This window comes from Marmota flaviventris, chromosome 5 (assembly GCF_047511675.1).
Source record: "Marmota flaviventris isolate mMarFla1 chromosome 5, mMarFla1.hap1, whole genome shotgun sequence".
Lineage (NCBI taxonomy): Eukaryota > Metazoa > Chordata > Mammalia > Rodentia > Sciuridae > Marmota > Marmota flaviventris.
The window spans coordinates 56,592,052-56,607,134 of record NC_092502.1 but is presented as its reverse complement, the minus strand read 5'-3'; the positions used below and the strand labels follow the sequence as shown (position 1 = coordinate 56,607,134).

The 15,083-nt window shown below is 40.3% G+C and overlaps 1 protein-coding gene across 1 annotated transcript in view; it reads right to left on the bottom strand.

Annotated features, from left to right (window-relative positions):
• Lmnb1 (lamin B1) overlaps nucleotides 1–7,304 on the bottom strand; it is a 53,924-nt gene extending 46,620 nt beyond the window's left edge. The window contains exon 1 of the mRNA XM_027949288.2: nucleotides 6,626–7,304. Coding sequence (XP_027805089.2) covers nucleotides 6,626–6,984 — 359 coding nt within the window. The 5' untranslated portion in view covers nucleotides 6,985–7,304. The remainder of the gene's footprint in view (nucleotides 1–6,625) is intronic.
• Between the last annotated feature and the right edge of the window lie 7,779 nt (nucleotides 7,305–15,083).

Below are 15,083 nucleotides of genomic sequence, written 5' to 3'. Positions count from 1 at the left end.
AACACCAAAAAAATATGAATGTTAAAAACAACCCTACTGTTATTATTTAACCTGTGGGCATTTCCTAAATTTCATTCATTCATGACATAAATGTGTAAAAAGCCAACAGAGTAAATGTAAGTCCAAATACATAGCAAGCCACAACCCCCATCCCTATTAAAAAAATAATTTAAAAATTCATTATTTACATGCTGAATGCTTCATGATTTCCTCAAATAGCTAATTTGGATAAAAATTCCCCCATTACTAGGAGAGGAGCATATGACAGGTTAGAAAAAAGGTTTAACTGTTACTGAGATTTAGAAAACTATTACTTAGCCCTTATCCCAATTACATAGGTAAGGAAACACAGGCTCAAAGATTTAAAAGCAAGCCAGATCAGTAGTGTGCACTTAAGTCCCACCTTATGACAGAAAAAGAGAGAAAGAGAAGACAGACAGCTGAACACAGTGGCATATGCCTATAATCCCAGCAGTTTGGGATACTGAGGCAGGAGGATTCCAAGTTCAAGGCCAACCTGGGCAATTTATCAAGACCCTGTCTCAAAATAAAAACTAAAAAGTACTAGGATGTAGTTCAGTGCTAAAGCAATACTGGGTTCAATCCCCAGGACCACACACACACAAAAAAAATCCACCTAAATGGTAATTACACTTAATTATAAATATTAGGTCCAAATTAAAAACTATATATAGAAAATTATTTTTAAACAAACTCAAGAACTGAAAGGACTCAAACCAACAGTAAATTGAGTCTTCCTTTCCATCTTGCCAATTACACTTCCCTTATTGCGCAAAAGTAACAAGATGATTTGATACTACACTGGCATTTGTCTTCCCTCAAGACCCAAATAAAAAGTAAGTAAAATATACAATATGGAATAAACCCACAGCAACAAAATAAATGGGAAAGGGATTATTAGCAGACATTAACAAATTTCTAGAAGATGAAATGTAAATAAAAGTACACATTGCAATCCCACTCACATGCAGAATATAAAAAGGTTTAGTGGAATAATGGTTATCAAATACTGGGAAGAGTAGGGGAGGGAGGGATAGAAAAAGACTGATCAATGGGCACTAAATTACATTAGATAGTAGGTATTAAGTTCTTGTATGCTAATGCACACCAATCTAGTAGAGTGATCAGAGATAATTACATACCCTATATCTCAAATATTTCTGCCATAAAGAAACTATAAACACTTGAGAAAACAAATGTTTAATATTAAACATTATACAGTTTATACATGAATTGAAATATCACATGGTCCTTCATTTCTTTATTTTTATTTATTTATTTGTTTGTTTATTTATTCATTTATTTGTGTGTGTGCTGCTGGGGATTGAACCCATGGCCTTGGGCATGTAAGACACTCTACCAACTGAGTTATATATGCCCCAGCCCTCCTTGTTTTATTTTTGTTTTTATGTTATCCATTAAAAATAAATTATTTTTTTAAGTACACAGATGCACACAGTGTGCTATATGGAAACTGAAGCAGGACTAAAATTGAGATGGGTATTTACTGAAAAACAGCTTTGCACTTGGCCTTTCTCACCATCCTTTTTATGTGCTAACAAGTTGGCTAACAGCACACTCCAAATATAAAGAGATCCTCATTTATTCTCCCATTTAGAAGACAGCAAGATAACAGAATAATAGCAGCAGTAACACATAATCATTACCTAGCCTACGATCATAAAACAAAGATCAGTAGCAAGAAAAAACAAATGCAACAAAAAGCACAAATGACCAGAAAATAAAAACAGAGATAGTCCAATTAACAGAAGTTTGTTAGTTTTGTTTGTTAGTATTGGGTACTGAACAGGGATGTTCTATCACTGGGCTATATTCCTAGCACTTTTTGGTTTTTGTTTTATTTATTTTTTCTTGGTTATATGGAATATATGTTGACATATTTAGTACAAGTATATTAAAAAAATATATCCTGAATCAACATTTTAGAATTTCCTCCCGAAAGTTTACCAGATCAGCTATTCTAAACATTTTTGCAGAATCACTGAAGGTAGTTAGCATCATTCCTCTTCAAGATTGTATTTTGACAGCACTACAATTGCATACAGTAATGTAATACTTTCTTTATTTTATTTGAGGATCTCCCTAAATTGTCCAGGCTGGTCTTGAACTTTTGATAGTCCTGCTTCAGTCTCCTGAGTTGCTGGGATTACAGGTATGTGTCCCTGCACCTAGCAAAAAAAGGAGTTTAAAGAGAAGACACCAAATATTATCTTCAGCTTAACGACACTGAATACTTAAAAATATAAGCAAGAAGATTAAAAAGGAAAATATCTGTTAAAAAAAAAAAAGAATTCTATGGGACTAAAAGTATGATTTCTGCTTTTAAAATGTCCCTACTAAGCTGGCAAGTGGACAAATATAAAAGAAAAATAGAGGAAAAAACAAGACACTGGGTTCAATAAGAGCACAGAAAAAGATATGGAAAAAAGCAGAGCTAAATTTAAAAGAAAACAAGATAAACACATACACACAGGTCTTCAAATTAAGGACCCATTTTTAAAAGCCAGGATGCAGGATAGAATATAAGCCTAGATATTGTTTAATCATCCTATGTACAAAAAAAATCTCAAAACTGACAACATTTATTATTTTAGCTCTGAACACCAAAGAATATGAATGTTAAAACAACCCTACAATTATTATTTAGCCTGCAGCCATTTCCTAAATGCAAAAAAAAAAAAAAACTAAGATAAAGAAAAATTCTTAAAAGCTTTCAGGAAGTGGGGAAAGGCAACTACAAGCAAAACTACTAATTAGCACTGGATGCTACAAGACAATGAAACAGAAAATACCAAAATGATACTTTCCAGGCACTGAGGTAAAATGTTAAAGTAGCATTCTATACCCAGCCCAACTATCAATCAAGCATGAACCTAGTTACTTTCAGACAAAAAGGACTCAGAAAGTTTTATTTCCTGCCATTCTTTCTGAATTAAGTTACTTCAGGATGTTGTCCAACAAAAAATAAAGAAATCAAGTAAAAGGAAAATATGTTACCCAGGATGACACTGACTTTAAATCATGTAAATTCCAGGATATCAATGCATAAGATACCTCAGAACAGAACATGCAAGGAAAAGTAGATTCATATATTATGATTAGATTTCTTCAAAAAGTCTGCATATATGCTGAAGCAAAAAATTTTTTTACAAGAAATGACATGATTCAAATAGCTATCTAAAATGTGGCATACTGTGAGTAATTTGTTTTATAAAAGAGAATATTATGCCTGATCCTGACACTACGAAAATACACACAGTAGCACACCTAAGAAAAAGAGTTCTAGAACACTGCTTGGTAACTCAGAGATGATGATGATGATGATGATATGATGATGGTGATCTTAAGATGATATTGTTTAATCAGGGTATTAAACCCAGGGGCAGTTTACCACTGAACTTCATCCCCAGTCCTTAATATTTTTTGAAATAGGGTCTCACTGGGCTGGGGATGTGGCTCAAGGAGTAGTGTGCTCACCTGGCATGCGTGCGGCCCGGGTTCGATCCTCAGCACCACATACAAACAAAGATGTTGTGCCCGCCGAAAAGCTAAAAAATTAATATTAAAAAAAATTCTCTCTCTCTCCCTCTCTCTTAAAAAAAAAAGAAAGAAAGAAATAGGGTCTCACTAAATTGCTGAGGCTGGCCTTGAACTTGGGATCCTCTTGCCTCAGCCTCCTGAGTTGCTGGGATTACAGGCCAATGCCACCACACCCAGCCCCCTCAGAGAGTATTTTCAATTGTCAACCTTTCACAGATCTTCCTTCACCTCACTATTCCTTCAACCCGCTTTTTCATTTCCCTAGCATGTTATTACTCTAGCATTATATACATTATATTGTTGTGTAGTCAACTTTTCCTCGATATGAACAAAATACCAGACAAAAACAATTCAAAGGTGGAAGTTTATTTTGGGCTCACGATTTCAGAGTTCCAAAGTCCACCAACTCCACTGCTCTGGACCAGAGATGAGGCAGAGCATCATGGCAGAGGTGCATGGTGAAGCTGCTAACCTTATCGTGGCCAGGAAATAGAGTGGGAAGAGTCAGGGACAAAACAAATAATCCCCAAGGAATGCCCCCAGTTGCTGACTTCCTCTAGCCACAACCCATCCATCTAAAGTTACCACCCAATAATCCATTCATGTTATTATCCATCAAATGGATAAATCCATTCATTAGATAACAACTATCATAATCTAATTATCTCATTTCTTGCAATAAGACAGCTTTTGAGGCACACACCATATCACGTTGATTCTAATACACACATTCTTCTCACTTTTTAATCCTGCTGAAATCAGCATGTATTTTCTAATCCCTAACATTTACAACTATTGTCAGCCAGGTGGCAGCCTTGTCACTGTAAAAAATCTTCAATGGATATTTTACAGAAAGATTATAAAAGAACCAGCATCAAAATGCCTCAGATCAGACAAGACAATTTTGCTTACTGGATATCACTCCCACTGCATTCAACAATGTAGGATATTTGCTAATTTTTAAAAATCTCTATCCTCCACATATAAAACAGTGCCTAGTACATGAGATATCTGATCTGTGTTGTAATCTAACATTTCTGAAATTGGGATAGATGCAACAAAATGGATTCCACACAGTTGGCCCTGATTTTTTTTTTATTTTTAGTGGCACATATTAATAATGGCAAGACTTAAAATCAATGACATGTAAGATTTGAATAAATTCAGTATCAAAAAAAATTGGAGGAAGATGAAGAGCGAATTTGATCCTTCATTTCAAAAATTGATCCCAAGAGTTAGTTTTATTTATGTTTTGTTTTTGATTTACTAAGAATTATTTTTTTCTTTCAGTTAGGAACTAAATACCCAAAGATATAAAAATAAAAATATAAACTGCCTCCTCAAAGGCGGCAGTAAAAGCCAGCAGGCCCAGCTACTCAGAAGGCTGAGGCATGAGTATCAGAGCCCAGGAGTTCAAGAGCCCAACCTTGGCAACACAATGACACCCTAAACAGGGGAGTAGGGTTTCACTCTGGTCAGTCTGCAGAATTTTATTTTTATCACAAACACAAAACTTTTTTTATTTACTGTTTTAAAACACTTAATGAGAGACATAAAAATATATAGAAACTGAGGCAGGAAAATTCAGAGAAACAAAGAAATTCAAGGATAAACAGTCAAAAAGAAATTTCTCAACTGACAGTGAGGATGCAGAGACCATTAACTAGACTCAAATTTAGAAAATCTTTAAAGTGTGACATCAGCACTTGTTGCCTACTGATGACATTTTTTTGCTTATCAGAAAAATCAAGGAAAGCTAGGGACTGTGGAGCACGCCTGTAATCCAAGTGACTCCGGAGACTGAGGCAGGATGATAGCAAGTTGGGAGACCAACTTGCAAGTTCTCCTGGAGAACTTAACAAGACCCTACCTCAAAATAAAAAATAAAAAGGATGAGAGTGTAGTTCAGTAGCAAAGCGCCCCCGGGTTCAATTCCCAGTTCGGAGGAAGGGGGGAATTAGAAGTCAGCAAAGATGTTGTGAGTGTATCTGTGAAAACTCAGACCACCTTAGATGAAATAATTACAAGCTCTCCCTCACTGAAACAACATTTTTACACAGCACCCCTTCACCTGCCCTGGCCTACTGATTACCACAGTGACAGTGGAGTACGGTAGGGAATCCTAGCATAGTCTCTAAGGGAAAAACCAACTACAACGTGAGGAGTCAAAATCTGGGGGGAAAGAATTGCTGCCTGACCAGTGAGCGATCCGCCACTCGCAAAAGGTAGCCCGAGTGGCCGTGGAATACAAAAGCCCAGCTTAAAGAATCTCGAGTTCACAAGCACCCAAGAGCCCACAACTCTCCCCGCTGAAAGGCAGGACATTTTTCCCCAGAGAAAGCTAACATGGTAGTAAAACCAACTAGCCCAAGACTAGCAGTAGGCGGGCCAATCAGACCCCGCCCTGAATGTCCAAGGAAGGCACTGAGCGCTAGCAAAAATGTCACTGGGCCAAGACTGAGCGCGCCAAAGCAGGACCCACCCCCGGGAGACGCGGACGCTCCGGGCGGGTCCGGGTCCCTCCCCTTCCTCCTCCCGCGCACAGCTCATTCATTCTCGTAGCGGGCAGCAAGGACTCCGTGGCCGGCTATCCCAGCCTTGCAAACCCACCAGACGCTTTGTCTGGCGCTGGCCGGAAACCGGGGCGCGCACTCGAGCGCGCGCCCGTGCGCCAGCTCCCCCCACTGGGACTATGGGGGCCACCGTGCAGCATGAAGAGCAGTCTGGATCCCTGGGCCTTAGGTTTGGGGTTCGAGGCCGCGCACTACTCATCGGCAGCCCCAAGCACTGACTTCGCCCGACCATGCTGGGTACCCACGTCCTGGAAACAAGCATCACTGCTCCACCATCACTATAACTCGAGCTTCCTCCACGACCCTGTTCCTCCGTAAAACACAAGAATAGTTCTTTCCGAAGGCAGAGACCAGTCCCTTCCCAAGGGCGTGGGCACTTGGCCTCGGCTATCCCTACCCGGGGTGGACCCCGTAGGCGCAACCGCCCCTCCCAGCGCAACTAACGCGGCCCCCAGCGAGCAAACACTCACTTGAGGAGCAGCTGGTCGTGCTCGGCCTTGAACTTGCCCAGCTCAATCTGCAGCTTGGCGCGCTCTCGGGCCGTGTCGTCTAGCGCGCGTCGCGCGTCAGCCAGCTCGGTTTCGTACAGCGCCTTGAGTCCGGTGAGCTCGCGGCCGCGCACCTCCTCGCGCTCCGTCACCTGCAGCTGTAGCGCGCTGTTTTCTGTTTCCAGACTGCGCACCTTGTCGATGTACACGGCCAGTCGGTCATTGAGCTCGCGGAGCTCCTCCTTCTCCTGCAGCCGCGACAGCCGCGTGGGACTCAGCGGCGTGCTGGGGGCGCCGGCGCGGCTGCCACTCCGCGGCGGCACGGGGGTCGCGGTCGCCATGGCGAGCGGCGAGGAGAGCACAGCGATGAGGCAGCGGGCAGCACCGGCACAAGAAGAGGCTGCAGCGGCGAAGCCGGGACCGAAAGCCCAAACTGGCGAACCGCACTCGCGTACAGAGATCGGCGTGGGGAGGGAGAAGCACCTGGGATGGCGGCAGCGGGTTACAGCACAAAGGGCAAAGGGGAAGCGCTACGAATCAATCGATCGTAAAATGTCCTTTGTAAGAAAACACGCACACGCGGGAAGGAGGGAGGGGAGGCTGACCGGGAGACCGCGCAGCCGCCGCTGAGTCTCCCGCCCGCAGCACTTTGTTTCTTCTCTGGCTGCGCGGAGAGGCGGGCGGGGGGGAAGGAGGGCAGCGAGGGGCGGGCGGCCGGCTAGCTGCGGAGGGGGGCGGAGGTGGCGCGGGCCGGGACGCCGTACTCCCCAACATGGCGGCTCGCGCACGTGACCGCCGCCGGCCAATGGGGAACGGGAAGCGCGCTCCTGGGGCTCGGGGGCCGGGCCTGTGAATTCAAAATCGGGCCCTGGGGCAACCGTCGACCTGAAGCGCGAAGTTGGGCGTGGCCGGGACTGCACTGAGAGAGAAGGGGAGGGGCGCCCGGGACTGTCCGCCCCCGGGCTCAGGGCCTACCGCGCGCCGGGCCTCTCCCCATCCCCTGTGGACCCCTGGAGGGGCCGGCCTTGCGAATGGCGGGAAAGAGCCGGAGATTTCCGGGGCGGGTTCGTGCCGCCGCCCACGCCCCGCGGTTCAGGGAAATTCAAACGTAAACGTCCGTAACTACCACGGACGTGGCGTGGTGGACCGCGGGCGTTGTAATCTTACCCGCGCCCCACGGGAGGGAAATGGCCGGAGGCCCCGCTGCCTTAGAGTTATGTAAGGGGCGCTTTCTTCCGAGGTTCTCTGCCGCTTGCGGGCCAAGTGCAAGCCTTTATTTTTCTATAAGATGGAAAACTATCGAAATACCTCCTCCCATGAAACTTGAGATGTGTGTGTTTCAAAGCGACTGATTATTTATCACAGAAAAAAACAGCAACCCTGATTTTAAATCACTTGTTACTAATGCTGGTGGGCCGTCCCTGATCTACTTCTAACAAGGTTTGTACAAAAAAAAAAAGCTCACAGATGATTACCTGCATGACTTTAGTAAACACGCACAAGTTGTTTTAGTGATCCATTTAAGGAGAATACCTAAAAAACCTGAACTTGGGAAAATCGAAATGACTTTTTGCTTTAAAGGGCATGCGATATATTCTTAGCAGCTAGTTCTAGTAGAAAGTCTATTAACCTTTTTGAAATATTTTAACTTAGGTTAGCGTATATTGGAACTATGCACCCTGGCTTTTCGTGGAACATTCATCCTCATAACCCTCCCTATGGTATGAGACCTGGATTGTTTTTATTTGAAAAATCCATACATTTAAATATTATTAAATATTCAGCAGGCAACAGGACTTCATTTGAATTCAGTGTTTTAATTAACTCCAAAGTCTGGCTGTAACTTAGATGACCACATCACATCTATAGAGTAAGTTCAGCAAGTTACCTTAATAATGGCAGAACTGCACACCAGGGTGTTGTCCTGTATATAGAATTAGTGAAGGGTATCAGACTACATATTCCATCGTTGGTAAGTTTCTCAACTCTGAATGATACTCTTTTTATTAATAGTTTTATCCCTGTTACCTAAACTATCTCATTCCTTTACCTCCTTGAAAGGTAGAGTTGGAAAGCTTAGATTTTAAAGTTGATGTTAGACTTTTTTTTTCCTCCAGTACTGGAGCTTTGCAAATAGCTTGGCCAGCACTGTTCCATTTACTTACATCCCCAGCTTTTTTTTTTTTTTTTTTTTGTCTTTAGATAAGTTTCATTAAATTGCCCGGGCTGACCTTGAACTTGAAATTGGCCTTGCCATTGCCCTTCCTAGTAGCTAGGATTACTTGTGGGTGCCGCTGTGCCCAATTGGTGTTAGGCATTTGTAAATATTTCAGTAATTAGATAAATTTTTTAAAAGTGACCTTAAAAATCTAAATTACTAATCAGGCATGGTGGCACACGTTTAATTCTAGTGACTGGAAAGCTGAGGCAAAAAGATCACAAGTTCAAGACCAACCTCAGCAATTTAGCAAGGCCCTAAGAAACTTAGCAAGACCCTGTCTCAAAAAATAAAAGGGTTGGGGATGTGGCTTAGTGTTTAAGCACCCCTGGGCTTAATCCCCCATACCAAAGGAAAAAAGAATCAATTACTAATGAAGAAAGGAGGCCTAAAGAAAGAAAGTACTCAGTCCAAAGTTGTGGACTCAGGATTGGCTAGATTGAGGCCCTTGCCACTCTCACTAGATTGAGGTCCTTGCCATTCTGATGGTATGGTCAATCCCATTCTGATGGTATGGTCAATCCAGTCATTGATAATATGTTTTACATTCTTGGGCTGGGGATGTGGCTCAAGTGGTAGCACGCTCTCGTCTGGCATGCGTGCGGCCCGGGTTCAATCCTCAGCACCACATACCAACAAAGATGTTGTGTCTGCCAATAACTAAAAAAATAAATAAATAAATATGTTTTACATTCTTTACTCCCCTTTATTTTGATTTTAAAATTATTTTCTGTCCCTTTGACTGTACGTGAATTGATTTTGGCTATGATCTATCCTGCTCACAATACCTTGTAGTTATGGCTGGATGGAGTTCCTTAACCTCAGATTCTTTTAGGAGATACATTCTGTTACCTGAAACCAACCTGTATATGATTCAAAGACTTGAGGGTTTGCTACTGGTAACTGTAAGTTTGAGGAAATTATCTCATGGTTTTGTCATAGGAAAATGCAAATGATTCCTACCTTGTAGAGAAGATGTATAGATCAAATTAAACATTACATGTAATGGGTTGGACATATAATATGTCATGACTAAGTAGTAACTCTCATGAACGTGCTGTCATTAACATAGACCAAGTATGTTTGTGTCTTTCTGTGATGTTAGAATTTATTCAATAACAATAAATTCACATACTATAACACTTTCATCAGTGGCAGTTCAATAAATACTGTGGGTCACCCGGTAGTCATAAACCAGGTAATCATAGGTTCTTTTATTTCAATCTTAATTTCTAATATATATAACATTCAAGTCACAGAAGTGTGTGTGTGTGTGTGTGTGTGTGTGTGTGTGTTACTGAAAGGCTAAGAAAGGTTTAAGGCAACTACAGGAGTTCAGAAGACTGAACTGACAGCAAAGGTGAAGAGCAGGTATGGATACAAAAGTCATCAGATAAGATTATGAGCCAGTCAAAGACTGTTCAGGGTATAGAGCTGTCAAAAGGCAGGAACTTATTCTAGGCCAAGGTCCAGACATGGCAGTTTCACAGTGTCATTTTGGAGTATGACGTGAGGTTATCACCAGCAGGAGAAAAACCATGCTCTGCTAAAGCCCAAGGACAGAGATTCAGAAGTTCGCTTCTGTGAGGTTTTTCCCAAACAAGACTCCTGACAAGTGACCAGGTGAAGGGGTCAGGGTGCTGTCATATTCAGTCTTCAGGTGCTCCTCCTTTTATAGGCCTTGAGTGCTTCATTCAGTGTTTTGGTGTGTTTGATAACCTCATGGGCCTGGTTTTTCCTATATGGGTTTGATAAGCCCATGAATCCATGCATTTCTGATTAATTTGATAAGTTCACAGGTGGTCATTTTTATTGTCACAATTTATCAGTTTGTGATTTATGGTTATGCCAGATGGTAGTTGTTTACTTGTACAAAGTGTAGAATTATTTCACCTCAAAATTAAACTCAAGGGCTGGGGATGTGGCTCAAGCGGTAGCGCACTCACCTGGCATGTGTGCGGCCTGGGTTCGATCCTCAGCGCCACATACAAATAAAGATGTTGTGTCCGCCGAAAACTAAAAAATAAATATTAAAATTCTCTAAAAAAAGAATTAAACTCAAAATGGAGTAACTTATGACAAACTACTGCTTTACAAAATTAAGTAACTCAGGTTTAGGCACAGTCTGAGAACTACTATTCTACACATCATAAAGTATTAACTATAAATAACAATAAATACATCATAGAGTATTAACATTAACTCTTACCAAGAGTAATCTGTGTCTCTCCAAAAACAATGAAAAAGAATGACAGATTTTCAGTTGAAATACAGACAACTACACACGTTTTTGGTCAGGTACTAAATGTACACTTGCCCTATTCTGTTTTACTCATACCTAACTCTGTACCTGGAGTATGTCCTGTTTCTTTCCTACTCTTAATGCCTACTCTTAAGTTTAACTAGCCTGTTTTTTATTCAAATAATTCTTAGAATCCCACTGTCTCCAAAGTTTCCCCCAGTAAACTAAGTGTTACTTAAATTTGGTGAAAATACTTAATTTACATGAATAATCATGATTTCCCCCATGTCTTGTTTTCCCTATAGACTTTTTACTTACTTATTAGGGCATATACCCTGATAATTGGTTAGGTCACATAAAGCCCCACCAAGCCTCAACATGCATGCCATTGTTTCCCTCATCCATATTCTTTCTATAATATACAAACCTCACTACACACAGAGAACTATTTTGACATTTGCTCTACTTCCTGTATGTCTTTTGGATCTGGGACAGAAATATATAGCATACCCAAGAGACCTGAGAGGAAGGGGACCAGACTAGGATAGAGAGGGAAAGGATAGGGAAGGGGAAGGTGAGACTGAAGGCTAGAAGTAACCCATTTTTGTCACAGGACAGGAGAATGACAGCTGGCAGATAGCTGAGTATACAATATAAACAAGATAGCCAGGATTGAAATACAAAATGAAAAAAAAAAATGCTAAATGGTATTTCCTCAATATATATTTGCAGAGTGAATGTTGAAAACAGTCCTTTACTGAACCAGTTTTTTTCATTTAATGTACTTTGCAAAATGGATTCTTTTTAAGTTATAAAAAAGTGTAAGAATAAATGTGATGGACATTATTATCCAAAGAACATGTATGAAAGTATGAATTCGTGAATATACATTGTATACAACCAGAGATATGAAAAATTGTGCTCTATATGTGTAATAAGAATTGTAATGCATTCTGCTGTTATATATAAATTTAAAAATTAATTTTAAAAAGTGTAAGAATAAATCATGTTGCAGAAGATCTAATGACTGTCCAGAATCTCTTACAACTCTGCTTTTATTTTTGTGTTTTAAAAAGAGCCTAGGGATTAGAGCAGATTATGCTAAGTGAAGCTAGCCAATCCCTAAAAAACAAATGCCAAATGTCTTCTTTGATATAAGGAGAGTAACTAAGAACAGAGTAGGGTCGAAGAGCATGAGAAGAAGATTAACATTAAACAGGGATGAGAGGTGGGAGGGAAAGGGAGAGAGAAGGGAAATTGCATGGAAATGGAAGGAGACCCTCAGAGTTATACAAAAGTACATACAAGAGGAAGTGAGGGGAAAGGGAAAAATAATACAAGGGGGACAAATGAATGTCAGTAGAGGGGGCAGAGAGAGAAGAGGGGAGGGGAGGGGAGGGGAGGGGGGATAGTAGAGGATAGGAAAGGCAGCAGAACACAACAGACACTAGTATGGCAATATGTAAATCAATGGATGTGTAACTGATGTGATTCTGCAATCTGTACATGGGGTAAAAATGGGAGCTCATAACCCACTTGAATCAAAGTGTGAAATATGATATATCAAGAACTATGTAATGTTTTGAACAGCCAACAATAAAAAATTAAAATAAATAAATAAATAAATTTGGTTAATAAACAAAAAATAAATAAATAAAAAGAGCCTAGGGGGCTGGGGATGTGGTTCAAGTGGTAGCGTGCTCCCCTAGCATGCATGAGGCACTGGGTTCGATTCTCAACCCCACATAAAAAAACAAAATAAAGATATTGTGTCCACCTAAAATTAAAAAAAAATAATAAATAATAATAATAATAAAAGAGCCTAGGAATTTTAAAGTATGGTACATATATTATCTTTAATATTGTTCTAATAATACATCCTTTGCAGGTTTACATACTGCTCAAAATGTTTTCCATATATGCTTGTTAAGATCTGGATATTTGGCAATAGTAGGATTGATTGAGTTACTTCCTTTAGTTCCATCTTATTGATTACCTATAGTTTAGTCAAAAAGAAAAGCAACATCGGGTAGGGTGGAGCATGCCTGTAATCCCAGTGGATCACAGGAGGATTGTGAGTTCAAAGCCAGCCTCAGCAAAAAGCAAGGCGCTAAGTAACTCAGTAAAACCCCTTCACTAAATACAATACAAAATAGGGCTGGAAATGTGGCTCATTTCTCTAGTGTGCCTGCGCTCCATCCCTGGTACCAAAAAGAAAAAAGCAGTTTGCATTCTTAGCATTTTAGTCTTATTTTATGCCAAAATATGGTCATAACATTTACAACACTTTAAAGTATTTTAAGGATATCTTTAAAGCATTTCTAAAATTAGCACTTATCTTCTGATTTTGTGTTTTGGGGGTTTTTGTTTTGTTTTGTTTTGTTTGTAATAGGGATTGAACTCAGGGGCACTCAACCACTGAGCCACACATCCCCAGCCATATTTGTATTTTATTTAGAGACAGGGTCTCACCAAGTTGCTTAGCATCTCGCTTTTACTGAGGCTGGCTTTGAATTCGATATCTTCCTGTCTCAGCTTCCCAAGCCACTGGGATTACAGGCATGCACCACTGCTCCCAGCCTGATTTTTAAGTTGTTGAGTTTTTTTTAATTTTACAAAGGTATACCCCTTCCAACTAAAATCTGCATCTCTACCTTAATAAAAATGTACTTGAAGTAAAAATAATAAAGACTGGTATCATGTGTAAGATTTACAGGTAATACAGCTGTTTCTAATCTGATGGGATCTGATCCAGTACAGAAGGCTAAAGGCTTTCCTCTTACATGATCATTCTTCACTTATTTATCTTGATATATAGGTTATTTCTACACAGAAATATTTTAATTTATTTCCTTAATTATTCAACTATAAAAATGAGACTCTTCATAAAATATTTCCCCACTAGCCTTCGTCTCTCATATTGCCTGAAATTTCTCTTTAAGACTTAGTCTTTGAGCCCAGAGTGGTGGTGCAGTCCTGTAATCCCAGCAGTTCAGGAGGTTGAAACGGGAGGACTGCGAGTTCAAAGTCAACCTCAGCAACATCTAGGCACTAAGAAACTCAGTGAGACAGTGAGACCTTGTCTATAAATAAAATACAAAATAGGGCTGGGGATGTGTCTCAGTGGTCTAGTGCCCCTGAGTTCTATTCCCAGTACCAAAAAAAAAAAAAAAAATACTTTGGGTCAATCTGAAAAGATAAGCACAGTGTTTCTTCCACATCATGCAACTGAGTTCAAGAAGCAAATGAGGCACTTGGAAAAATGAGAAATTATACCTCATTTGATTCAAAATGTATGATATGTCAAGATCAATGTATTGTCATGAGCAACTAATAAAAAAAAAAGCAAATGAGGGAAGAAAATATAGTATTTGTGTAATTGATATACTAAAATAAAAGAATGAAGTTTCAACTAGATGTTAGTGTGTTCTTCTTCCTTTTTAACCACAACTTTGGGGTGCCATTCTTCCCACACAGCATTGTTGGACCTGGCTAAAGATACCAATCTCAACTTTTAGGATCAATTATATTGCCGGGCTGCGGCTGTAGCTCAGTGGCAGAGTGCTTGCCTAGCATACGTGAGGCACTGGATTCAATCCTCAGCACCACATTAAAAATAAACAAATATTGGGGCTGGGATGTGGCTCAAGCGGTAGCGCGCTCGCCTGGCATGCGTGCGGCCCGGGTTCGATCCTCAGCACCACATACAAACAAAGATGTTGTGTCCGCCAAATACTAAAAAATAAATATTAAAAAATAAATAAATAAATAAATAAAAATAAACAAATAAAATAAAGGCATTCTCTACAACTACAACTACAAGAAAATTTTAAAAAATAAAAAAGAAAGAAAGGATCAATTATATTGCCTAGCATGGGAGATACCATGATAAGTTCATATCTGGAGTTTAATCCCTAGCACTACCAAAAAAAAAAGTCATAAGAAAAGATTTCACATATTTGAAAAGAAGAAAAATCTGG